This window comes from Anser brachyrhynchus (assembly GCF_964034855.1).
Source record: "Anser brachyrhynchus genome assembly, chromosome: 2".
In the NCBI taxonomy this organism is placed as follows: domain Eukaryota; kingdom Metazoa; phylum Chordata; class Aves; order Anseriformes; family Anatidae; genus Anser; species Anser brachyrhynchus.
In genome coordinates this window covers 127,865,006-127,891,563 of record NC_137695.1, presented here as the reverse complement: position 1 = coordinate 127,891,563, position 26,558 = coordinate 127,865,006, and the positions used below count along the sequence as shown (strand labels likewise).

Here is a 26,558-nt window from a genome sequence, read left to right as displayed (position 1 = left end):
CTTTTTCAAAAGAGCATGGAATTTGGAATAAGGGCTAATGTAAACAGTTTCTTCTACTTTGGACTATTCTCTAAACAGGCTTAGTTAACAACACTATTCTCCATACAGATATTGGATTTTTTTTTATTTTGCATGTTATATATATATGCAGTAATAACTGCAGTTGTACTGAAACTACATTTACTTTTTGAGGCATTAAAACTGCATCCACACCAGACTATTTTTATGTAGATCTAAGTGAAACGCTATAGAAAACCAAAATGGGTACTCTTCAGAAGCTCTTTGACCAGCTACTTTGTTGATGAGTTTAGAAATGATAGAAAACTGCCAGCTCCTAAAGCCTTATTTCACAGTGCTTATTGATCAACTTATGAGATTAGACTGTAAACTATGTAGTTGACAAAGCGGATACAGGAATTGAGCAATAAATATGTGAACTGTGTTGATACTAAATAGCAGGAGCAGGAAAAAGTAGTTTGAAGTAGTCTTTCAAGGAAGCATTCCAATCACTGCTTTAAGGAAAAGGTGGCTCACTTTAATAACCACAGGCATTGGTCACTATTTAACAAGACATTCTAAAAAAGTAATCACAAATTGTCCAATAGTAGTTTACAAGTGGATGGTATACATTAAGATACAGAGGTAGAAGTTCACTTTTACAATGCTTCACTAATACAGATTACCAAATTCAAGGCACAAAATTGTTCGCTTTACAAAAAATACTGTAAAAATGTCATTTGCTGTTCTACGATGTGAGTACAACTCAAAAAAATCTTTACATCCTTCTATACTCCACATGTAAAGTTGCATCAGGCGTTATTCTATTCTTCCTTTGCTAATAGTTGGCATATGACCAGCAGTTACATAAACAGTTTGTATCTCAGCTGAGTTGCTTTGTCTTTTAGGCACAAGTCCAGTTACAGAAACTTAATACAACAGCTTCCTCAGGGGGTGGGAAAACTCTGTCGGAAGTATGAATAAGTAGGAAGAAAAGAAACGTATAGTCCATAACAACAGGTTGGATTCTGACATATGCAGAGGGAAACAGAACAGAGCATATTTCAAATCAAGCAACTTGAAAAAAGTCAGTTTAAATCACTGACTGAACTCCTAGAAAACCAGATGCCCAGTACAGGTTTGCTCAGAGTATTTCTGAGACATTCACTTGCCTTTGAATCGGCAGAGATTTACAAATTTATTTTTATCTTTGTTTAAATAGAACACACACAATTGCTACAAAAGAGAATTACACCACAATTTGGCCATGTGTCCTTTAGAGAGCTTGGGATAATATAGGAAGAGATGCATTCAGAAACTGTCCTTGAATTTGCTAAAAGGTCATAAGTAATCGCTCAAATCTCAAGATTTCCCTCCCTTCTCAAATACCATAGGGAAAAATGAACAGCTTCTGAAACATTGCATCTTCTAGTTGTAGACAGCTCTTATAAACCTTGGCAGGCTGAGGAAGAGATATCACACAGTGCATCCCTACAAGTAGTAGTATGACTAGTTTACTGTACATACAGTGATATTCTAAAGGACAATGGTGGCAGCTACATTGTAAATTCACTTTACCTATCACATTTTCCAAGTACTCTAGTCAGTTTTATTTACAGTATATTAAAAAAAAAAAAAAGATTTTTAGAGTTCAATACACAGGTTTAGGACCCAAGAGAATGCCACAGTAAGATGTTGACATTTGCATCTCATAGATGCAAGTGTGCTTCACAATTTACTTATGTAACATTATCATATTCACCTATAAATCTTAGTCCATCCAAACCAGTGTTAAATTCCATTTTTTGCTTCATTGTTGTTTGTAGCCTGTTTCCTTTGAGCAATGAAAGGGTACATACACTTGTCTGCTCCCAAAAACCGATACATGCATACAACTGCTTCAAAGGGCAGAATACTGCAAAAGAGAAGTTATAAAGTTATTAGAAAACAGTATAAAGCAAAACCTCCACGTATTATGTACTTGGTCGTCTTAAAAGCAACATAATAGCTATTGTGGGGGCTTCCTAAGAGACTTAAAGGATTTTTATTTGCCAGGAATACTTACTGAGAAAACTGAAATTCTAAAGAGTCTGAGCCATAGAGGCAGGCAGAAAGGAGGAAGAAGCTATTTATTCGCATGCCTCCAGCTTAGACTGGATGTTCTGCTGCTTCTTTACAAGCTTGTTTTAAAGAGGTGGGGGCAACTGCACCGCAGAAAGCCTACTAAAACCAAAGTTTCTGCTCAAAACAGCATCAACAGAAGTCACCAGACATTTAGGAAACTCTTTACTTTGGGATTAGTATTAGTTAATGCAATTCTTTGGTCATCAGATGTCTAACAAGTTTTACACATGTTCTAAACTCAATTATCCGTCCTCAAAAAGAGGTCTGAAGCAAAGAAAGCAATTTCCTTTTTGCCCCCATGAGATAAAATTCAAAGAGTACATGATGAATACCTGGCTATGGACCCTCCCCTCTTTCCCACATCCACAAAATACTCTTTTTATTTCAAGGGTGGTACTCAGGAGCTCTAGTGAAGGACTACGATGGGCTATCCTCAGCCCCTGAAAACAGTGTGACAGACTCATTCAGTGGAAAGCAATACATAGAATCTAGGCATTAGGAGAAAGAATCACTGAAGCACTGAAGTAGATGTCACTGGTACAGGTGTCTTTGCCAACAGTAGTACTGCTTGTGCAGTAGCCACTGGAGGGCCTTTGATCTAAGTGCTGCTGCCTGGGGCATGGATTATGGTGGAACTTTGATCTTCCTGTTGGAAGCTAAAGTGTTGAATGCAAGACAACCCAAAGGGTCTTTGATGTCACTGCTGCTGCAGGAGGCGCTGCTTGTAGCACTGAAGCACCCTCTGAGCATCTGGCTGAAGAAGCTAGCTCTTAAAGACAGTAATAGTGATCTCAATTCACTGACAGAAGAGACACACACATACTCTCTTTCAGGAAAGAGGTGAGCAGTCAAGGTCTCTAGTCTTTGGTGATCCTGTCCATCAGGAGGGACTTAAAGCAGAGAACAACTGCTTTGTAAGTAGAATAAAAATGACCAAGACTCTCAGTTTCAACCATCCCTTGCAGAAGGACAGTAAGACAACACTATATTTTAAAGGTTCCTTCTACACACTACAGATTAAAACAAACAAACAAAAACCAACAACACAAAAACAAAAGAAAAAAAAAAACAAAAGAAAAACCTGTGCAGTTGTGAAGCTGTTCTCTATGAACTAGTAAGTTATGTTGAATCAGTGGAATTGAGCCAACTCCTGTATTACCCTGAATCATTGAAATGGAAGTCTAGTTAGAGATTAAACAGAGTTCCCATCCAAAACCTGTACTGTGTTAGGACAAAGGAGATAATTCCGTTAATTATCCTTTCCTACAGCTCTGCAAATTGGTTCTGAATGTGCAGATTTGCAGCTTGTCTACCATATCAATGCAAGTCCTAGGGGATCTGCAGGCAGGGCCTCCTACATACTGGTCCTAGAGACAGCTACAGGATCCTTTACTGTAAGCTTCCTCATTCCCCATTCCTAAAGAGAAGTCCACAAAATGGAAGAAAAGTCTGTTGAGGAGAAAAGGAATCTAAGGAGGATGGAAGATAGCAGAAAGGCAAAGCCAGGATGCATAATAATACATAGGATCTCAGTTTTATGGAGCTTTCCATTAAAGAAACCTACACTTGTGCAAGCCAAGGAAGAGACAGGAATTACGACAGAACAGCACCTATGGCCCCTGTGTGGGTAGGAGGGCGTTTATATCTAGAAAGTGGACATGCTCACATATTCCACTAGCATTCTGTTGCTTGTATTACCAACAAACTGGCATTTCAGATATTACCTTTTCATGAAGGTGACCATATACATTAGGCGAGGCGTGCAAATCATTGGCTGGTCTGTAAGGATAGCTCTCATAGCCTGCTTCACACAGTATTCTGGCTTCAAGGGTGGAAGGAAAGGCTCAATTTCTTTTCTGAAATATTTGATTAAGATTGATTAAGAAGATATGTAAAGGACTGCCAACCTCAGAGAAGTCCATTAACCCACTTTCTTTTGGAATGCCTCAACAATGTCAAAGGCTTCAATTTTTGTGTTCACTATTCAGTTACAACAACTTGCCAAAAGGCAAAACTTGTGCTAAGAACAACAGGACAAAAGAAAATCACTGAATTCAGAAGTCCTTTTCTGGAGTCGGGATTACAGATCCCATCAACATATATTAAAGCAGACAATATTTATTTTAATATTTTTATGGTAACAAAGTTAAATTACCTTCAAGTATATTTTGCAACACTACATACACAGGGAAAAAAAACTTTACACTCACCTGATCCTGCACCCCCTGAACATTCCTGTATCAACAAGATAAGGGCAGACTAAAGTTGTTTTGATTCCGTCCTTTTCGGCAGCCTTCAATTCATGGCTCAAAGACTCGTGAAAACCTACAGCTCCAAATTTGCTGGCACAATAATCCTGTGTTGGCAATGATTGAGGCAAAAAAGGCAACTTAAAAAGGACAGATATGAATCGTGTTTAAAGCCAAAACATATTTGATGTGATTTTGCACAGATTTACAAAGCAACAACAAAAGACACCCACTGAATATAGCATAACATAAACTCATTTATCACTTCACTTTTAAGGCAATTAGCACAGAACTATGAAAGCAGGAAAGCTGAATGTAGGAGGAGATTACCTGGGATTCAAGTCTTTGAATCAGGCAGGCTCATATGGCAAGTTGCTCTGATTACCAGTTTGCTTAATATTAAATGCTGGAACAAAGGACTAAGAAACTTAATACTACCTAGGGTCAGATTTGAAGAAGCTTGGATATTTGGCAGGGCATAGGTGTAGAAATCTAAAATGCTTTATTTTTTATGTTAGTTTCAACAGGAGGTATAATGGAGATTTGAGTGTATCATATGCTTAATTTTCAGACAATTATATAGCTTGCTTATCTCATAAAAATAATAAAAACTAAAAAATAACTGCAGAGACAGCAGTAACATTTAATTTTCAGTTGGATGTGTCTACCTCTGCTGGTTGTCACACCCACAGTCTAGGAAATTCTTTCAAGAATTCTCAAGACAACAAATACTCTAAAAAAGCTTTACTTACACCAGCTTAATTCATTTCTATTAAGAAACACTGCAGGTTAAGATCCTGGATTGAGCCTAAGCCATGTGCAAAGAAGCCTACATCTTATGGGGTAGTATGACTGTCATTCCATTAAACTCATTAACTTGTTTTCACTAAGTGAATACTTTTTGTTGCCATTTGCATTTGTGCTAATGACCCCAAATGCAAGCTAATATGCTCTAATCCTTACCTACTTTTATGTACCAAACAAATCACAAAAACTGTTGTCCTCAAATGGCTGCTAGCAACTAGATGACCTAACACATAACTTGGAGCCTAGTGAAGCAAGTGAGCCATATAGTCTGGAAGGAAGGCAGGCAGCAATTTCCTCACAGAAACAGGAAACAAAAAACATTACTTTTGAAAATCCTTGCTTTTGGCTTCAGGCTTAGCACTTAAGTTCTTGGCAGGAATAGGTAGGTGGACACCTTTCAGGTTACTAAAAATCACCAGGTTATTCACAGATCATTCAGCATTCTGAAGTCCTTAGCTGTCCTAGGCTTCCACTGAGCCCTGTGCTGTTTGGTGATACGGTAGTGAGCACCATAACTCCCAAATATCTCTGGAAGATCTGACTTTATTTTCTGCTGCTAACACCAAATAAATAAATAAATAAATAGTCTAACAAACCTCCACTCCAGCAGTACTGAACAGTCCCAAGGAACTTGCAACTGTCACAATGTGCCCATGATTCATTTCCAGCATCTTGGGAAGGAATGCTTTAGTTGTCTACAAAGTAAAAAACAAAACAAAGAAACACCATGAACATACTACATTAGCTACAGGTGTTCAAAACCTTTATCTCAGTTTGTTATCACGAATTTAGAAGATCACTATACAGGTTTTGACCTTCTAAGTTTTTCAAAAATGCCAGCAGAGTATCTACAGCATGTTTGTGAATTCAGACAGCAAGGCAGCAAGGATTGTATCTCCAGAAATCCTAAGGTTAAAGGATCAATTGGGCTCAGACATGTTTATTTTTCTGCAAGAGACTAGTTATCAGAAAGAGATAATTTGCCCCTAAAATGGAAGTCATGTTTTTTTTTTTTTAAGACAGAAAAAGGTATGCAAACTGTTTAATTATGCCATCCAGTACATCTATGTTAAGATCAGTGCCAATTACCGATTCTAATTATTGACAGCATGTTTTGTCAGTTAGATATGGCTGGTTTTATCCACTTACCAACTTGGGCATTTTACAATAAAGAAGTACGGGAGACAGAGGTTTTGCTGATGTTACCTTTTCCATATAAAATACACTAAACATCTACTAGTTTAAACTGCCTTCCATCTTTATTAATATCCATAAGCATTGCTCTAACTAAAACTAGATGTATACTTCTATTATTAATTCCATATTTTAAAAGGATTTCAAAGATAAAACAAAATCAAACGTCAGGATGAAATTATGAATGATTTTAACCACCAATCTTTATGCTTTGATTATCTCAAAGTTTGTTTTTGTTTAAACAACCAAATCAGAGCTAACACCTTTAAAAAATTAAGTTTTAAGTGATAAATTGAAGGCAGTTGCTAGAAGATCACCTTTCTTAGAATACCTAGCTGTCATCTGTTTTCTGAAGCTGACTCAAAACTTTTTTTTTTTTTTAAAATATCAGAGCAACATAGATGCTAGAAATCAATTAAGTAGTAAAATGATTTGTTTAGTTATGATTTACTTTGGCTTGTAGATTATCAGCATACTACACTAGATCACTTTTAAACTGCCAAACAACTTCAAACAATGCTTGTTAACCATAAATGTGTCTAGTTAATACATAAATCTTCTCGTGGCAGAGCTATTATTCTAACTTGCTCAGAACCACAAATGCTTCATCCTTCCAGAAACCAGGTCTTCCCATCTAATTTGGATCCAAACCCAAAGCATGCAAATGCCCCTGAAGTATTTGCTGCTTGCTTAATTGTTGGTCTGAATCGTGTCAGCTGCATTGTTAAAAAGACGTGCAAGCTACAGCTGAATCCATCTAATTCCATTCTTATGCTGTCTGCATTTTCCAATCACAGACGTCAGGACAGTTTTGCTCTAATGATTTTCACATGTTCTTGTACAACGTTTTTGCCTGCAGGTGTTAAATGACTAATCCAGACCTCCTAACACCACACAAAAGACTGTTTTCACTGGACAGCTGGCAGATGATAGAAGATTAGCAGACCTCCTGACTCCTTGCCTTTTCTACTGTTGATTCATATAACTCCTAGATTCTGTCATAACCGCATAATGAAGCTAATTATAAAAAATAATCTGAGAGCAAACCGCCTTGCATTTGTTTCTTTCCTCGTGGCAGGGATCATTAAACCTCTTATACAGAGCCTTGGAAAAGAATTTAGTTCACTTGTTAAACTAATCTGTGCCAGGCACACAAAGTTTCAGCCTCTCTTCCCAGGTTGCGTGGCAACGCAGCTTAGCCATCCCAGAGCAGCACAGTCTGAAAAGGTAAGAGCAAAGAAGCAAAACTTTTCTTTGCTCAACTTTTACAGCACGTCCTTCCTCTGCAGCCTGCGTTACACCCCCCGACATTGACCAACGTACGTTGGCCCAGATCTTCTGCACCATCCTCATTAGAGGACCGTGCTCCCAGCTCAGTCCTGCTAACAATTTACTCCCCTCCAGAGCATTAGTCAGCTCCCTCAGCAGTTTCCACTTACGTCTCAGTTATCTGTCCACATCGCATTGGAATGACTGATTGCCACCCCACACTGCCAGAAAGCTTGATAATGCAGGCTGAAGCTCTGCCTGCAAAGCACAGTAAGTACAGAAAGGAAGGGCCACTTGCCTCGGAGTTTGTCTCTTTAGAAGGTGCGGGGGAGAAAGAAGGAAAAGAAACAGTAACAGGTTTTTCTCCTACCACTTCCAAAGCATGGATCATTGTTTTCTTCCATAAGATAAACAACAGGAAAGCGCATGAAGCTTCTTTGGGCTGTTTTTTCTATTATCTTCACTATAACACCGACTTTATTCCTTCTCCCCTCTATTTTTTTTGGAGGGAGGGAGGGAAATATGTTGTTCTATAACTGTCCATAAATGGCTGTACTTACCTATGGTAAAGATGACCAGAACTTTCCCAGGCATGCACATAGACATGGGAAATAATCAGAACAACTGCAGAGCAGTAAATCTCAAAAAGCATACTCTTAACTGTCTGATGCTTCTTCAGAGGAGCATACTGATTACAAAGCCTGAGTTCTCAGAGGTTGTGAGAGTCATCTCTTCAGAGTCATCTCTTCAGAGGCCCTTTACAGCTGCAAAGGAAAAAACGCAGCCGCTCTGCTCTGAGGACAATTAGCAATTCATGGAAATCTTCACATGAGACCTCCGTGTTCTGAAACAGCCCATTCAGAGCAGGGCCCTGTACTTTGTCATGGGACATTATCCTGCTAATCCAGTTAAAACCTGAAGCTAAGGGGGTCTATAAAGATAGTGCAACTATCTTATGGACAAAACTTAGCAGCCAGCTATCAACATCTCAGCTAAATGGATGACAGAGAAAGTCATCTCGGTTGCTGCCACCCTCCAGCCATCTGCTACAGCTGGGAGCCAGTACTTAAAAAACAAGCGCTGTAAGAGGCAGACACACCCTATCGGGGGACACATTTCCAGTCTCAGAGTAAAGGCTTGCCCACTGCTCCTCCCAGCCTCCTCTGGCTGGGAAAAACAATCCCAAAGTGAAGTTATTCTCTTTCGTGGTATAAGCAATCCCCAAATAAATCAGTGTTCTTACTGAGCTCCTGGCACAGCCCACTTCCTTGATCAAAGCAGCTTCCTCCATACTCCGGTCCCCAGTTTTTCTGCCTGTTACATAAACCAGACCAACCTAGTTTCTTGTTTCTAGTTTCTTTCAGCTTCAGCTACATCTGCCTACCAGACCTGGAGTCTTCTGCGTGCTTGCTGTGCTGCTCAGAAACTAGTTAAGAGTTCGACTGGTTCAGGGGCAAGATGCCTCCTGGGTGGCCTTCCCATCTGGCGTTTGTCTGAACAGGTAGCACGGCCCACATTAGTCTTCCGAGGTGATGCATGGACGTGCTAATCCACCACAAAAAAAAAAAAGGAAAAGTATTATAAGATGCCAAGCAAGAAATGTGGTATTGTCCATGGCATTAGAGGTCATGAACCAGGCCCCGGAATAATTCAAATCGACTCAACTGATTTAATCAAGCTATCTGCCTTCTAGTTTGATCCCTTAATTTCGGTTTTACCTCTCACAGCTGCAGAGGAAGACATTTAACTAAAACATTTAAGTACTTAAAGTCAGTACTTAGGTCTCTTATTAATGACGAACATTGCACCCTTTTTAACACTGGGGAGAAACTAGTGAGTATAGTAAATGAAAGGAACTGTGTTGTGAAGATTCATGAATGATATGAGTGTTTAACATCAAGAAATTGAAGTTAAGCATCCTCTTTATTAAGAATTAGCTCTTTATCCCCCCCCCCCCCCCCCCCCCAAAATAAAAGAAAAAAGAAAAAAGTGCGGTACAAATATGTCATTTCTAACCCGTGTTTCAGATTAGATAAAGCAGATAGGTGGGATAGACAGGACATATGAAGCTGCTCTGAACAGAGAGCAGAGCTATTTTTTTGAGGTATAATCTTTAAGTTTTATGAAGCCTAAAGACCAATTCCAAACCTTCTAAGCAATTTCCTCCATGCCTCTGAATATACTAGTAAGAACAATCAGTTCCCAGTAGCTGTAACCAAACATGTATTTCATATGCACCCAGCTTTAATGACTTATTTCTCATAAGTGTGAAACTGAACAAGCGTTTACATGTCACTTCATAGCTTTCATAATCTGTTCTCAACATTTTGGTTTACGGCAAATTAACTTCTAACAGTCTAGCACTTCTTCCCTCCCCTTCCCCAAATTCTTCAGTTCCATTCTTAATGAAACAAAACTCAAAAGATTGTGCAACACAAAGAACAGCACAGCTGCAATGTCAAGACAAATTAGTCTAAACACAGCAAATGAGAATATGAAGAAATACTGTGTTTGGGAAAGTGATTTTTTTAATTAAATTTTGGAGTAATTATTCTTCAAGTAGAAACCAAGCATCCACAGAAAACAATGTTAGATGTAATGCAGCTCAAGACAATGAATTCTGAATGCAGAAAGCACACCAAAGTGGAAAAGTACGTGCTGCCTCATGTTTATAGACTTGTCTTTATATCAAAGACACAAACAAAGCAGGTACGAACACGTAAGGTCCTTTAAGTTTCTATTTTTCAATATAGTATTTTTTTTTCACACTTTCTGCCTTCTGTCAATGCCCAACAGCCATTTAAAACTATTTTGATGGCATAAACAAGCTGCTTTACTCTAAAGCAGAAATTCCTTTATGCCAAAGGAATAGCTCATTTTCCATATGGCCCCTTCACGTAGGGTGGATGGAGCACAGTTGTTTTTCAGGGGCTGATCAACAGAGCTGAGATTTTACATCACTGTTATTCCACAAGAGTGGCATGCTGGTATAACAGATACGACATTTCCCCCCAAGCCAAAGCTATTCCTGACTGCCAGAACAGCCAGATGCATAAACATATAAAAGGGTGCAACATTTGGGTAACTGCATTGTTTTATCTTCATGTTAAGACCCTTCACCCAGACCCATGAGGCAAAATTGGTGTGAGTAGTCAAGGACTCATCCAGACAGCTCTGGTTAAACCTGGAACTAAGGTACCAGAAATCATAACAGCCTGCTGCCATGCGTGTTGGCTAATAACAATTATATTATATGCTATATTATCATGAAACAATGGAGCCAGTGACAAGAAAATGTAGTTCCAGTTTTTGTCTAAAATGCATGTTACGTGCTCTCTCTACCCCACATGGACATTCACTTTCCCTTTCTTCCCATTCCTCATGGATCACAGAAGGACACTGCAAGTTCTCCTGCTTCCACGTTGGACAGTGCATGGCCACTCGCTCCATCACGTACTGAAATTCAGAGATTACACACACCTCGACTTCCCTTTCCGTGCCTCTAACTGGGAAGTTAGGCACAGAAGTCTGACAAAAGAACACTTCTAACTCTTCCGCATACTGGCTGTGCAGCCTAAGCCTTAAAGGTGGTTTCTCCTAACTGGGTAGAATAGCACTAATGCACTCCTGCACGTTAAAAAACAAGAGAGAGGTGCCCGAAAGGCAGAAAAAAAAAAAAAAACACGTGGCAAGCTTATCGGTAAATATACTAAAGTTATTTTCAGCTACAGTCACACAGCCCATCTTATTTCAGAGGATAACCACTTTAAATACACTTTAAAAACACTGGGTAAAACTTCATTTACAGGATTACAGCAAAAGTCACTGCCAAATACTTTTAGAAGAGGTCTTGAAAGTATTCCCTAGAACTGTGCAGCTCTCAAAGGAGAATTTAATCACGCTAGAGGTTATAATATCCAAACTGCCTTCTCACACACCAAAGCATGCCATTACAAGCCTGGATTTAACTGTTTATTTTCCTTTCAGTTTTTTATTTGGTTCCAATGAGAACTGAGCATAATAATTGGACATTTGCACTATCATCTCAGTTACTTTTTCCATATTATCCCCAGAACCTTCTTAAATTCCATTATTATAAGCATCTCCGAAATCTCTGTTTAAGGTGAGATTAGTAACTGTGCAAAGACTACATTCAAATACCAAGTATTGTGTTGGACACTAAAGAGACTGCACAGTACACTGGACAGGGCTCTGTCAATAACATGCTGAAAACAGAAGGTAGACAGAAGTCTACAACTACTGTTGACCTTGCTAAGGTAAGGGACCAAAACTGTGCCTTGATGTAAAAATGTCTCGGCTGGCTGTTTTCAAGTAGGGCTGGGTCCCCTCTGGATAATTAGTCACTGTCTAGGTAAATATTTAAATAGCTGTGGAAATCATTACTATTTTTGATCTTCAGTTTCTGTTCTCAAGAAGCCAAAATGAAAAATAGGCCAGAATTTTGCAGTTTTCATAAAGTAATTAATTTAAAAAAAGAAAGCTATGCATTTCTCTGGATTGTTCGTGGGTCTACCCAGATCCTTCTGTAGTAAAAAGGATCAAGAGGTACATATGACTTCTCCAAGCCAAGCTTCCATAGACAGCTGTATTAAAGGCATGAAAGCAAACTACTCAAGGATTGCCCTCAAGTGTGCTTTGAACAGGTCTTGCGTTCAAAACAAAAAGCTAGAGCTTCCAATATTTCATTTTGAAAGGAGTCCCTTAGTTATATAGCTCCTGGCAGGCAATACAGCCTTCAATTTCTCACTAAAGCTTTGCTTGTCCTTCACATAAAAACCCACTGTTTTGGGGCCATGGGGATTCCTTTAATATTGAACTGCTACAGCAGTTAATGCTTAACATACATGCACAGTAATAATGTTCCAGTTGCCTTGCAACCAGAAGCTCATGAAAGAACAAGATAGACTTAAACAGAAGTCTATAACGATGACGAGTAACAAGGAAGCAAAGCCACACACGCGCACACACCAATACTTCGTATGCCCTACATTTGCAGATAGACTGAAACTACAGATAAGATCTATCCAGGTTAAGAGGTGAAGGTAACAAAATAAAGTAAATACCCCGAAGAACTAAGTCACAATGAAAGGCAACACCAGTTAATTTAAAACTGTATTTGATTTACAGAGAAATAAGCATCTTTTTTCCTCTCTCCAACTCTGCGTGAAATACTGCTTTGAAGTACATGGAGTCTTCACTTAGTAAAAACATAAGCTATTACTTGAATCACTTGTTTGGTTTTTAATTCATTATTAAATCATGTCAGTAATTAATGTTCCTGTTCTCTCCTCCTTCGTGACTGATCCATACACATAAAATCCTGTCCTTCTCAAGAGATGTACTTAGCCAGCTGAGAAGCATTGAAGTTGTACAAAAGTAGGTTAAACTTTATTTATTGAAGTTTATAGGTAGGTTACATCTGTCATGCCATTTGCTAAAGAAAAAGTATGTTACAGACAAAATTTCCATTTCTACATTGCTTAGCATTTGTAGTATTTACAGTCCAATTATAAAATTTCTTGAATTTTCAGTAATAATAGCTACCATTGCTTCCTGAGAATGTTTCGGTTACTGTAGTGGTTCCTCTTACACCGAGTAAACTCATGTTGAGTGTATCAGAAGAAAGCTGAAACTGAATTAAGTAGTTTCCTTAATCAGAACTTAGTGCCACAAAGCTGTTTACAATGCGTAGACAGTAAAGATAAGATAAGTAATGCTATTCAAAAAAAAAAAAAGGCACAGGAAACTAATACCACTAGTTATCTCCCAAACATTAATCATTGTTTTCCACTCTTTACTACCAGAACTAATTATGCCATGCCTACGGCAACTGAACCTAGCCTGGCTAAATTGTCTTTTGTATAGTTTGTTAACAGGGCTTAGCTGAAAAAGGGTTGTGTCTACAGAGAGTGGAATATGAAAAGTGGTTAGGAAAGAACATTGCAACTGAAACTTTTGGTACTATTGCCTTATCACGTCACTACATTGTCTCCCGCTCCCCTTTCGTTTAAGGCCTTGCTTGTCATTTCCTGTGATCCTACCCCAAATTGTGCAACTAGGACTAGAGCAGCAAACAGCTTTGTTCTTCCCCTCCTCTGAAGTGCAGGTAAGTAGTCAAGCATGCTACCTAAATTATACAATTCCTGCTGCAGAAACTTTCTGCTTGAGAGTCAAGATGAAAAAGATATAATTACCTAAGGCTTACAGTGATCTAGTGCTAATCAAACTCCCAGTTGCCTCATGTAAAACCTTTTTTTCATTCACCATCATAGCAACACTCTAGATTTCGAGTGCACCTTTACCTAGGGCGGGGATGTAGGTACATGTACCACAGCTAAAGGTAATCCTGATTTCTCCTTAAGAATATTTCATTTTTGTTTAGACAGGCCACTGCTTTATACGCTTTCTGGGCATGAAGAAGTTCAGGCATTCAGACTGAACTGCCCTTGTTAATTCTATACCAGCAAATGGAAATTAAGAGCATTTATAGTACTGGTATGCAGCGTCCACCTTTCTGCTCCTGAGACCTTTCTTGTGTTGTCTCCTCCTGCTAAGAAACAGATTGTAGATTTAGATTTTCAAGCTTTTAAGATTATTTCCAACCGCAGATGTCAGATCCGTCCTGAAAAGTGTCTGATCCTTCTAATGAGTGTATGTCACCAATAATTCTTGCGGGAGCATCTAGCTACCTTTAACGGACATGCTTTTATACATACTACCATACATGCACGTAAACTTACCTACTTACATCTGCACTTTGCAGATAACAGCTTGTATAACTTCACATACATGCATCAGTATATACCATTGTTTAAATCACTGATTGTATATTTAGGGCTCTTCCCTCCACTTTTTTTAAGTCTTTGATTTCATGTGGCTATGAAAAATGGAGCACCTTCTCCGCTTAAGCCAGCTCCCTGTTCAACAGACCATTTCTCTGCCTCTTGCAGATGAAAAAGTTCATAAGCCATCTGAGACTTTGCATTCTTCATCTCTATGTTAAGTGGAAGTTTATAAACAAAAAAATCTCAGCTAGGATGCTTGGAAAGGATGCTGATTCCTGTGTCACTTCTCTCCTCTGTCTACCCAACACAGGCTTTTGACTGTAATAAATTATCCTGCTCTGTCTGAAATAGTGCCTGTTCTACTTCTACTCTTTCTCATTAGATCTTAAGGCCTTTCAGATGGAAAGAGAAGGTCCAACGAGGCAGTGCAGAGCTCAGACAGTACAGTCATATTAGATTCTCAAAAGCTAGCAATGAACAGGGGGAAAGACAGTGTATTTGCTTAAGCAGTGCAGAAGTGCACAACAGAAGTTGCCAATGGCGTTTGTTGTGTACTTCAAATGTCAAACTAGAATTTAAAGGCAGGGAAGGATTAGTAGTAGGTTAGATACCATGCTAAGTGGGCTGTTGGAGACTCAGCTATGTGTTTAGTCTGCCTCGTGTTGCAAAAAGCCTAGACTGAAGTGGGACTTGGGAGCAAATGCATACAAGCAGACTTCTCTAGCCAGCACAAATTTAAGGCATAACCAAGCATGAGAACAGAAGCTTTCAGACAAAGTAATCACGCTCTAAAGCTGAACTCCCCCCTCCTGCCCAAAAATACCTTATTAGGCGAGCTGATGTTTATTCTCTACAAACATTATCTCATTACACCCTCAGACTATCACAGCTACCAAACCGCAATTACCATTCAATTTAAACCAAGTACTATACAGTTGGCAGCAGCCACTGCAAAGTAACATGCAGTTTAAAGAAAGCAAATCCTTCTGCTTGGATCTACCATGTCAGCATTTGAGCTTTCCATATACTCAAGATTAATGCAGACCTCCAACACCACTGTGACAGACCAAGTACACTCCTGGAAGTTAAGGGACTTAAGTTACAATCCCAATAGGCAGCACTTCCAACCTCGTATTCTTCCACAGGCAGATCTGTCAGTAAAGAAGACCTAACTTGCATTTATCCAAATGTCAAATTTGAAATTACTTTAGAGTTTGTTCGTCGAGTGATATAAAAAGTTAACAATTGGCCAATCCTTCCTGCAGAAGTTGGTTTTAAGTCCTGCTGAAGTGAAGTGACTAGAAATTCTACTTTGTTTATATACCGACAAATGGCCGAGTCAAAGGATTTGTGGTGTCTCAGAGCGATGTTGACATTAGTGTAACAAACACGTTAGTCCCTCACCTTCATTAGCACAAGTTTGTAGCAAATGTCCAGCCATTTGGAGAGAAGTTATTTATTGCCAGCTATTTGATAATCTTGACAAAAAAATGAAAACATGCCTCTATGAGTCAGTGAAAAATCCACATAAATTCATTTTAGAACAACTATTAGATAAGAGCTCAGAATATTCCGTTCAGTGAACAAGAACACAATCCAACTTCCAAATACACATTTTTCTCCAGCTTGCCATAAGCTTAGTCATCTTCTGGAATATTTAGTAAAGCTTAGTATTTTAGTCTGCATGTTTCCAAGGAATTACTAGAGAACAGTACTGTCAGAACTACTTATGGAAAATATGAAGTCATCACTCATGTTTTACAATTTATGTAACAGGCGTTTCAAGAAGTTTCAGAAAAAGATTGTCTCAAATTTTACAGACACCTAAAGGCAGTACCTCCACAGTTCTGCTATCTCTAAGCAGTATCTACGTGCAGATGAAAGCTGAGTCACTTCACTCATCCTTCCCAACGCGGTAACGAAGTCATTGTTTCAAATCAATTACTTTATGAAAAGGAAAGTGATTATGCCATAACAATATCTCGTAAGAGGAACAAGATTAGAAGGAGAGCTTCCCTTTTCATTTAATAGTCTTACTTATCGGCAACAGAAAAATAAAGAAGCATTTACAATGGAATGAAAATTTAGCTTTAAAGTTTGTTTAGGAACCAGGAAGACCTACTAGAAGGCTCCACCTTACTGTGAAGTAACTCAGTGAATGAGGAGTAACATTTTTAAAACATATGGAGCTAGGAGGTTTTCAAAATACAGAGAGTGGAAATACTTCTCCCTACTATCCCCCCCCCCCCCCCCCCCCCCCCCCCCCCCAAAAAAAAGGGGTTGGGGGAAAAAAAAAAAGTCTTGGCAGGTAAATTTTTGCTTCAAAAGCCAACAAATGCTAAAAAGATAAACTGCAGTTAATGCAGTGATTGAAACAGCAGCTAATGCAGTTTTCAAAGATTCTACTCACATAGGCATTATAACGAAACACCAACAAACTACTCACTTTCCAAGGGAGTAGATAGTCACTTTCTAAGCAGAGATTTACTTCCTTTTTTCGCCTTTCCCTGGAAACTAAGTTCATTTCCCACAAGCTGAAACACAGGTATGGCCTGTTTTTCCCTCATTGAAACAGTACTAGCACGAATGATTTCCAGAGAAGACAAACGGTGCAGTAGGCGTAGAGATCATTGCTTTCTATGGCACACAACAGCAATGACAGTATCAGTGCAAGGCAAAAAGCTAGAGCTGTTAGCACAACAGAAAACTAACCTACCTTTATCTAAAGGTTTTAAATAGGAGTTAAAATACTGCTCTCTCTCTAGAAACAAAGTTGTAACATTCAGACTAATGTGACAGTGACAGATTTACTATAGCTTGGAAACAATTATGCCTATTTAAATATTTTAAGCCTGTAAATCCTATTCTAGAAAATCTCTTTAAGAATGAGGTTTCACTAGACAGCTGTAGAGATCCTGTCCACTGCCACACAATTTTATTCTGTTCCTCCCCACCCGTTCCCCAACACCTAAACATAAACCAGCTCCTGTAACTCTGAAATTCTGATGAGGTGATTCTAGTCTCTAAATAGAAATTTGGCCAAGAAAGCAAATAGCTTTGCCCTGCACCCTCTAGACAGGTTGGTGAGCTGAACTGGCTCACCCAAGGATCAGATGAATACCAAAACCAGTGCAAGGTAAGATGAAGATTTAAGGGATGGTCCCATGTGTCAGCTTGCCACCACTAAGCTGCCTTGAAGTTTCATCATAAATCAACACAAATTTTGGACAAGTTACAAGCATATGCTCAAGTGCTTTTACAAACTAATGCTGTGAGGGGAGTGCTTGAGAAGCTGTCACACAAGTTCAAACAGATGGCAGAAGTGACCAGGGCACTTTTAGGTGCAGAATTCAACAGCCAAACAAACTTGAATTTCAAAAGGCTCACACCACGGCAGTCACCTCTGCTCCACAGCTGTTCCTGCATTCCTTGGCCTATAACGCCCTCCCCTCCCAATTGTGATAACTCACTTGTGTCAAGTGTTAATTTGACCGGCATATAAATCATTATCCTAATACAATTATTTACAAGAACAAAGTGCTCGTTCAGAAGTTTTAAGCACCGATGTAAATCTCTTCCCCATTTGTGGCATATCTTCTTTCAAACTAAACCCTCAGGAACAGAGATTCTACCAGTCTATGCCCACTCATTGACACTGTAACTATATTTTGAAAGACACTTTTTCTTTCCTTCAATGAGCAGGCTAAGACGACCACAGGTATGAGCACACAACATCGTATGTAATTCACTAGCTTCCCTATGCAGAAAGACTTGTACCATTTTTCACAAAAGACAGACAGGTCTCAATAACTCAATTTTACCATTAGTGTGAACAGCCAGAAAACCCTGAAGGCTGGGGAGCATAGTTTATCAAATAAATGAGCACTGTAGAAAGATTTAGCATTACAGATGCATAACAAAGGCTCCCCCCCAAAAAAAGAAACAAAAACCCACCAAAACAAAACAAAAAAACACAGAAGTGAAATCAAAGCAAGAGAAGCATTGGGAAACAACACTTTCCAGCTGATAAAGATAAAAGTAGAGAAGATTTTAAAAGTGCAGTGCTAAAAATGGCAGGGATGGCGCTAGAAAACACAACATTAATCTTTCCTCGACCTGTCTAGTCAGGGTAACTGATGACACTCGGAACTACCAAAAAGGATTGCTAACCCACACAGTTCATTTAAGACAGGGCTTAGGCAGCGATGAAAAGACTGGGCTAGCAACACTTAGCCGCATCATAATTAAGATTGCTTTTCTCTATATTTGAGCACACGAACACATCTGTCTTCTAGAAGTGTGCTATAGTCACTTGGTTATTACAGAAAGGTAATAACGTGCTAAGATCTCATTAACATTAGCTGCTTTTTGTAAAATTAAAGATGTTCTTTGTAGATAGAGGGCTCTGGAACTTTAAACTCTTTTGTACCTGATCACCCCATTGCTGTCCTAATCTCCACAGGACAAGGAAGACAATCTTTTATACTGAGTATTTCTTTGGAACAGTGAAGAGGCACCTCTCCACTTCTAGCTAGGTTAGGCACCATCGTGGCAAACACTACTGCTCCGTTCAAGGTTTCCCATCTCCCCAATCTTTTCACATGTAACACACTAATATCAGACCAAAGTCAGTGCAGAGGTTTTTGCTTATTCAGCTGACTTAACTCATTCCATAAGAAGCAGGAATTTAATCACCATGCTGATCGCTCATCCAGGACTGTTTCTTCAGAGCAGATTAGCAATCCTGAAAGCACCATATGCTTTGCTGACAAGTCTCTAACCCTCTGAAACAGTCACAGGAGACGAGTTGTGAGATTATCGCAAGTGCCTGACCTCTGGCAAGCTATACTGCACTTCCATCTTTATTTTAGAAGACTGTAGAATTGCAAGCCACTAATAATTGACTAATACTTCGAGTATGTCTCAAATAGTTTAAGAAGTCTTGGCACGTTCTCTCAAGAACAAGTCTACCCTTACTTAATTGGACTTTCACGTTGCTTTTCTGTGAAATATATTACTGCTTTCATCTAAACTCTACAACCTTCAGCCAGTTAATCACCTGGAAGTAACTGGCTGACCGCATTGCATTCTACCGTCAGAGGCACTCACCTACAGGCAACAAACAATCCAAAGGTTGCAATGTGAGAATCTTTATTTCCTGTTGTTTGAGTCCAAGTTCCATGCACCTTTCAAATGATGCAACAAATTCATTTCCAAAGTATGCCTGAGCGCAGCCACCACAAGAGCTCGGGTGCAACTGAAGCAGTTTAAAGAAGACCTGATGAACGGTCATTTCAGATTTGTGAACCGACTGGGACAAACATCAGACACTTTACACCATTGCACAGAAGAGAAATGGATGAATTCGACTGCTGTTTGAACAACAGAGGTCCGTGTTCTCTACCATGCAAGTAAGACTGCCTAGCACAGAATGTGTGTGCAGGAAAGCTGATGTTGTGATACATTCAAAGAATCGTTGATACGCTTTTTCCACAACACTGATGGAAGTGTTGGTAATTAAACAAAAGCCAAGAGCTCTATAAGCTATTTCGTTCAGACTCCTTGACATGTGTCTATTCATTTACCATCAAGATGCTGTAGACAATGGAAAACTATGACTGAATAGGCTCTGTAGACTTCAGGGAGTACACTTCAGTAATTTGTGGAACAGCTACAGTTCAGCTGGCAGCACTCTGGATTTTCAATTGTCTGTGCTTGAGTTCACGCGATTCCCACAGATGGCACACTAAGGGTTGTTTTTTCACTGCATGACCCACCTACCTATCCCTCCCAACGTGCTTAATTATGCTTGCTGATTCTGCAGATGACTACTCTGTCTGGAGACTCATTTTTATCCTTACTTGTGTCTACTCTGGAAGTGATGCAAAATCCTTTCCAAATCTTACATATCTAGGTGCCTTAATCAGATGTGCTTTTTTGTTGTTTTCCCCAAAAGGATCAGAAAAACACAAAACCTTCAGTAAAACAGGCTCATTTTTTGAAAATGATCACTATAATTTAAATGTGACTACAAGGCTAGATTACAGATGTGATATACAGGTAATCAATTATTACAAATCAGAAGATTTCAAGTTGGTAACAACTGTGCTTGTCTACCAGGAGTGTGTCCATAATAAAAATCTATAAGGAAAGCTCCAAGACAGTCTCATGCCCACTGAAACTTCAGAAATATTATTTCCACCCATTTATTTTCTAAAACTTAAGTACATTGCTGTGTAAGAATGGAAAATGTAGTTTTCTAGAGCATGAATCTGGAAAACAGTATTTTCCTCAACTGACAAAAAATTTCCTCTACTTCCTTGAGAAATAAACTCAAGAACATATGAATTACAAAACCATACTGAAGCTGCAAGATGTAAATATGGTCAATACCCCTGTTTCCATAGCTAAGACTGACTGCTTTTGGTTCATATTTGTTACCCAGCATGCTACCACATCATATGAAACACATGTGCTATCTAGGGTAATTTACTGGTGGCATGTAATTGGAATCATTTTGCAAGGGAAGAGTTAGTTTTGATGACACTTTTTGGATCACATACACATGCTTTGGCTTGAACTTGATCCAACTCATTTTTCAAAGAAAAAAAGTCAAGAACTCAAACTCTGTAAGTAAACTTATGCTTCTTTGGATATGTTACAATGAAATTAAAACAAATTAAAGCAGCTAATTCAGCTCAACGAAAATGCTAAGTACAGCTAGCTGGCGTGTTAATAGAGTACTGTGTGTACCTTTGATCATAAACACTAGAATTCTAGAAACGAAGACAAACCAAACTGCTATGCCCATGGTCTACAAATGATTTGCCCTGGTATAGTTTCAGATAATAACTTGATCTAATTGTCTCTTCTGTAGAAGAGACAGTGTGCACACTTAACATGCAACACTTCCACATTTAAGCTGAAGAAAAACTACTCATATAAGTGAGCTTTATTGAAGACCAGGGAACTTGGAGAGATTAGAACATCACTACCTACAGAATAAGCCACTTATTTTTCCAAGTTTTTATCAAGTCTTTCAGTCTAATTTGACAACTACAGTAGTTGTATGAATATGTATTTGATTTAGTTAATCCTTCAACTTCCATTAACTTTTTCTTTCCAAGGTACATTTAAGTTCAGGGGATTACATAGTCCAAAATATTTAAGTTACTCTAGCAATATTCCCCTTTTTACTCAGTATTTTTCTCTCCCCGTTATCAGTGTTAGACTGCCAAAGAGACTTGTTACATCCCTGAAAAGATAAATGTATAGGCATAACTTCAAAAATAGTTTGTAAGTGAATGAACACTCTGAGTAAGGCAGCAGTACACAAGTCTGGGCCATAGTCTTTCACTATGCTTTTTTTTTTTTAATATGACAGAGCTGGAGCTAAATGCTTTTGCTTCCCCCTTTTGGTAAGTTGAAGAGAACTCATCTAGGAAGAGAGCTTCACATGACAGAGAAACACTGAAGTGATACCACTGTTCTCTCAGAGCTGGATACTAAAGATCTGCTGTACAGAAGGACCTTCATATCACAGAACTCAGCGGTGCCTGACTTGCATTGCCTTGCCCCTAATTCCCCAGCATGAGTCCTATTCAGCTTTTGACTCTAGAAGAATTCCCAAGAACTATGCTGATACATAATATTAATATCTACTTATTCAGCAGTAGCTTTATAACCTTATGTTCAGGAAGAATAATAGGTACAAAATCTCAGTCTGTTCTGAAATTTGTACAGTAGTTTTTCTGTTCTGTGATGTAAAACACGGTAAGTTGGTACTTCACTTAAAGCTTTAGTGTAAAACTGTAAGAAAAAACAAAAGTATTCCTTTTTTTTGCTTAAAATTCATTAAGCAACAATTTAATCTTGCATTAACTTAACATTAACAATTTTTTAGATCTAGATTCCGACATATAGGAAGAGAACTCCCTGGTCTGCAGAAGTTCAGTTCCAGTAATTGACAAGTGCAGCCAAGTAAGTTATTATTCTCACAACAGACTGGCAGGAAAGATACTGTTACATTACAGCTACAGTTTTATGCATCTGCAAATTATAGTAAACCAGAGCTGGCTTGTTTCAAACTGAGAACGGATTTTGTCCCTGTGTTTTCAATATCAGAAGCATTTGAGTTATCACAGCATGAAATAACAGGTTTTTAATACTGCAATGGATTTTATGCTGTGGAAATTGCTACATGATGCAGTGGCGACATGTTTATACAGAACACACATAGGAAGGCTTATACAAATCATGGATGTCAGCAAAATGGAAAGCATCTGTTTAGGCTGTGGCACGCTGCTAAAGCTCTCCTTACTGCCAGTTTGTGATATGGTACACAGCCCAGTCAGAGTCCCAAGAGCAAGTCAGTGAGACTTTTGTCTTGCTGCCTGCTGCAGAGGTTGGGCAGCCCTTGTATCATAGCTGTTAACACAGAGCAAGTTTGGTTCACCTGCATTCTGCACAGAGAGCAGACAACCAGCCTCATTTCAGAGAGTTCAGGGAGGACAATGCCATAGTCCCATTTGCCATTTTTAATATAGAAGCACATGGAAGCTTGATTAGTGATCAAGGTATGATGAAAAAAATTCCTGTATTATACAGGAGAAGAAAAACAAGACCCAGGAAGCAAAGACACTGAAATACAGAGCAATGTTACATGGAAGATCCTTGTCTTTATGAAATCCATTTACAGCTTTTTGGATGAAATGCCGTCCAAGAATAGTTAAAAGTCTACATAATACTCTAGAGCATTCACTTTGCTTTTGGACCACCAGTTTAGCTGACACAGAAAAGTCTAGCTGCATAAGACTTCACACATCTAGACACATTGTTTTATTTAAGTCAGCATTGACTTGCATCAAAAAAAATTGGCTTCAAATCAGCTGATTCAGATGATACCTTATGAATTAAGTATTTTTTTTTAATAGAAGTCCACCCACTGTTGGTCAAGCCAACCTTTTCTGGGATCAGGAAGGGGAAGACTAGGAAAAAAAGCTCTGCGAGCAGCAAGAAAAAAAAAAAAGGAGAAACCAAAGCAGGACACAGGATCTGCAGGAAGCATACGTATGAACAGATCCTCAAGTAAATATAAAGGGTGTTGACTGCTCCTTAGAAGCTTATGCCAAGACCTCAATTTTCACAGTTCAGATCTACTATACCTTTCTGGAGTAAAAAAAAAAATTAAACTCACTTCACACTAACATTTAGAGATGAATGAAACTTATGGAAAAACAATCACAGTGATCCTAGACTAAGTTTAGTTTTATATTCCTGTAAAGAGACAGAACACACAGGGTGCTTTATAAAGGTCTCTGAAACAATGTTATAAATAAGTGTATGACTTAGGCCTGAAGGAAGAACAGCTGGAAAATTTAGGATCCTCCCATATTTTAATTCATGGTGATGTCATAATTTAGAGTTCTTGGAAACTTTGTCAATTCTGCTTTTAAACCACATCAATAACAGTCATTAAATCTAGTGTACATCTCTGTTTGCTTAAGCATCAGTTTAACTTTTATAAAGGGGAACATGCAGAACTTCTAGCTGTTGTAGGAAGTTCTATGAGCATTTTCATCACTTTCCAAATTGCCTTAAAACATACTTTAAGGTTTAAGAGTTTCTAAACACAATCTCATGTGCATTGAAGTTTAAGCACTCTCTGAGCAAGCTTTACAATACATTGGAAGAAGACTGCTCTGCCATTAAGTGTTTCACAGAACAGATTTGAAGGGGGCTCCTTTAGGGTTATGAAACAGCATGTAGCCTCCACATTAGAAACCCAGGTTTGATAGGTCCTTCTAAGTTTTGAAGATGAGGAATTTTACGGAGTTTTATTATCAAAAAGGTAAGAACAGACAAAGAAAGCTCAAGCTGAAGTGTATTTCAGATTGCTTAATCCTTTGTTATGCAAGTGTATTTCATAACCTTATTTGAAGGACCAAAGAACAGTTCTAATACTAACAATGGGCTCGATCTGACAGCTAATGCTAACCCAAGTGTGCATTGTGCCCTCCGACATACCAGTTTATATAACTCCACACTACAGTGAGCTTAAAAATATAACACGCAGGGAAACAGAACTTAAGTAGAAAAGAAGAATAAGATCAGATAATTTCTCCTTAATTAGTAACTGCTACTTACAAAGACAGTATCACCTCAGAATCCACTTTAAAGGTTTTTCTTACTTCTACTGGCAGCCCCAGGAGAAAGCTATGAGGACAAATATGCAGGATTCCTGAAAGCGTGTTCTTGGCTTGATTTCTTGAGATATCTTTTGCCTTTCCTCCCAGCCTTCAAAAGGAAGGGTTTGCCTCCAAGGCAATTTAAGCAAGATTTCCAACAGATTTTTTAATAAGTATTTTTATTCTATAAATGTGTAAGTTCACTACCGTAGCCATTATTAAAACAGCATTTTAAAGCTGCTAGCATACTAGTATAAAGCTACAGGAGGAGGGGAGTGAAGTCATTCATTAACAGTAACAACCTTTAAGCAGATTCAGAGGTTACGGTTGCAAAAGACTTCATGCCCAGAACTACATAAGAGGGCACGAGATTTTTAACTCCGGATTCTAGGAAGACATAGTTGATTTAAAGCTATTTATTAATGATTTTAATACCCACCATTCCTGTTAAACAGAAAGTTAAATTAAAGAATAAGAACCCTACAAAGTAGCCAGCTTGCAGATTAAAGGGAACAAGTGCAAAACCCAAGAAGACAGGAGTTAGGCAACAGCAGTTATTTTCCTAAAATTAAGTGACAAAAAGGGCAGCATAAACAAGTTTATAGTTACCCAGAAATGTGCATGACAGTTGACCATCATGGTCCTCTCGATAAGCTCATCGGGACACTCCAGGAGATGGTGCCCGGAGACCACGCCGGCATTGTTAACCAGGACAGACACCTCGCCAACCTCTTTGCGGACCCTCTCTGCTGTCGAGTAGACATTTTCTCTTTTGCCCACATCGCAGGTGTACGTGTAAACCTGCAAGTTGCAATGGGGCAGCGCATCTTTTTCTCCATCTACTAAGGAACACAGACAAGAGAGAAGAGAACAACACGAGCCTTACTTGGGTTCCAACACGCAAATCAAGAGTTGAGTGGAAAGCGCAAGCTGTTTTCCATCGTGCTAAACTTGCGCTCAGTGGTGCCACGGGGAAGAACTCATCGCTTTGCTGTCGCTGCCAGGTTTGAAGGACGCTCCGCGCCCTCCTGCCCGGCCGGGGAGAGCTGCCCCATGCCCGGGGGGGGACCCTCGGGCACGGCAGCTCCGGGAAGGGGAAGAGAAGGGGAAGGAAAGGGGCACAGGTGAGCTCCGGGGGGCATCGCGGGGGACCCGCCGCTTACCTTTGGGTGCGCTGGCGGCCTCGGCGAGCTCGCGGTAGATGTGGCGCACCATGCCCGCCGTCTCCTCGTTGCTCTGCGTGTTGATGTCCCACAGCACCAGCAGCGCCCGGCGCCGGGCGAACTCGAGGGCGAAGAGGCGGCCCAGGCCGCTGCCCGCCCCGGTGATGAGGCACACCTGCCCGGCCACGCTCTTCTCCTTGGGCCGCACCAGCCACTTGGCGGCGGCCAGCACGAAAGCCCAGAGCACCCGGAAAGTCACCACGAAGAGCTCCAGCAGGATGTTCATGCTGCCGTCCCCGAGCCCCCGCCGCGCGGCTCCGACACCCGGGGCCGCCCCCGCTGCCCCCCGGCGGCAGGCGGGCGGCCGGAGCCCGCCGCGATCAGCCCCCGCAGCCGGGACGAGCCGCCCCGCACGCAGCCCAGCCCCGCCGCCCCAGCCCCGCACGCCAGCCCGGGGAACGAGCCCCAGCACGGCTCCGGCCGCCCGCCCTGACCGCCCGCGGCCCCGCTGCTGGCAGTGAGCATCTTGCTCGCTCGGCGCCCTATATAGGGCGGGCCGGGCGGGCGGGCGGGCTCCTCCTCCCCGGCTCCCCGGCCCTCCCCCGGGCCGCTCCGCCTTCCCGGGACCCCCACACCCCCGCCGAGCCGAGCCGAGCCGAGCCGAGCCCCGCCGCTCGGGGGCCGGCGGCTGCGAGGCGGAGCGGAGCCCGTGTCCCCTGCGGACTACATGTCCCGGCGTGCCCTGCGCCGCCCGCCGCAGCG

General features: G+C 40.1%; 1 protein-coding gene across 2 annotated transcripts; it reads right to left on the bottom strand.

Annotated features, from left to right (window-relative positions):
• Positions 1-513: 513 nt before the first annotated feature.
• On the bottom strand, positions 514-26,285 carry RDH10 (retinol dehydrogenase 10). Of its 2 annotated transcripts, none has more exons than XM_080579864.1 (6): positions 25,797-26,285; positions 25,243-25,472; positions 5,774-5,872; positions 4,332-4,477; positions 3,846-3,977; positions 514-1,912 (listed from the first exon to the last, which is right to left on the bottom strand). In XM_080579864.1, the coding sequence occupies exons 1-6, from the start codon at positions 26,080-26,082 to the stop codon at positions 1,789-1,791; spliced, it is 1,017 nt and encodes a 338-aa protein (XP_080435990.1). In that variant the 5' UTR covers positions 26,083-26,285; the 3' UTR covers positions 514-1,788. The 2 variants fall into 2 exon arrangements, with proteins under 2 accessions (XP_080435990.1, XP_080435989.1); XM_080579863.1 differs by having other exon boundaries at positions 25,243-25,475; positions 25,797-26,282.
• Positions 26,286-26,558: the final 273 nt, after the last annotated feature.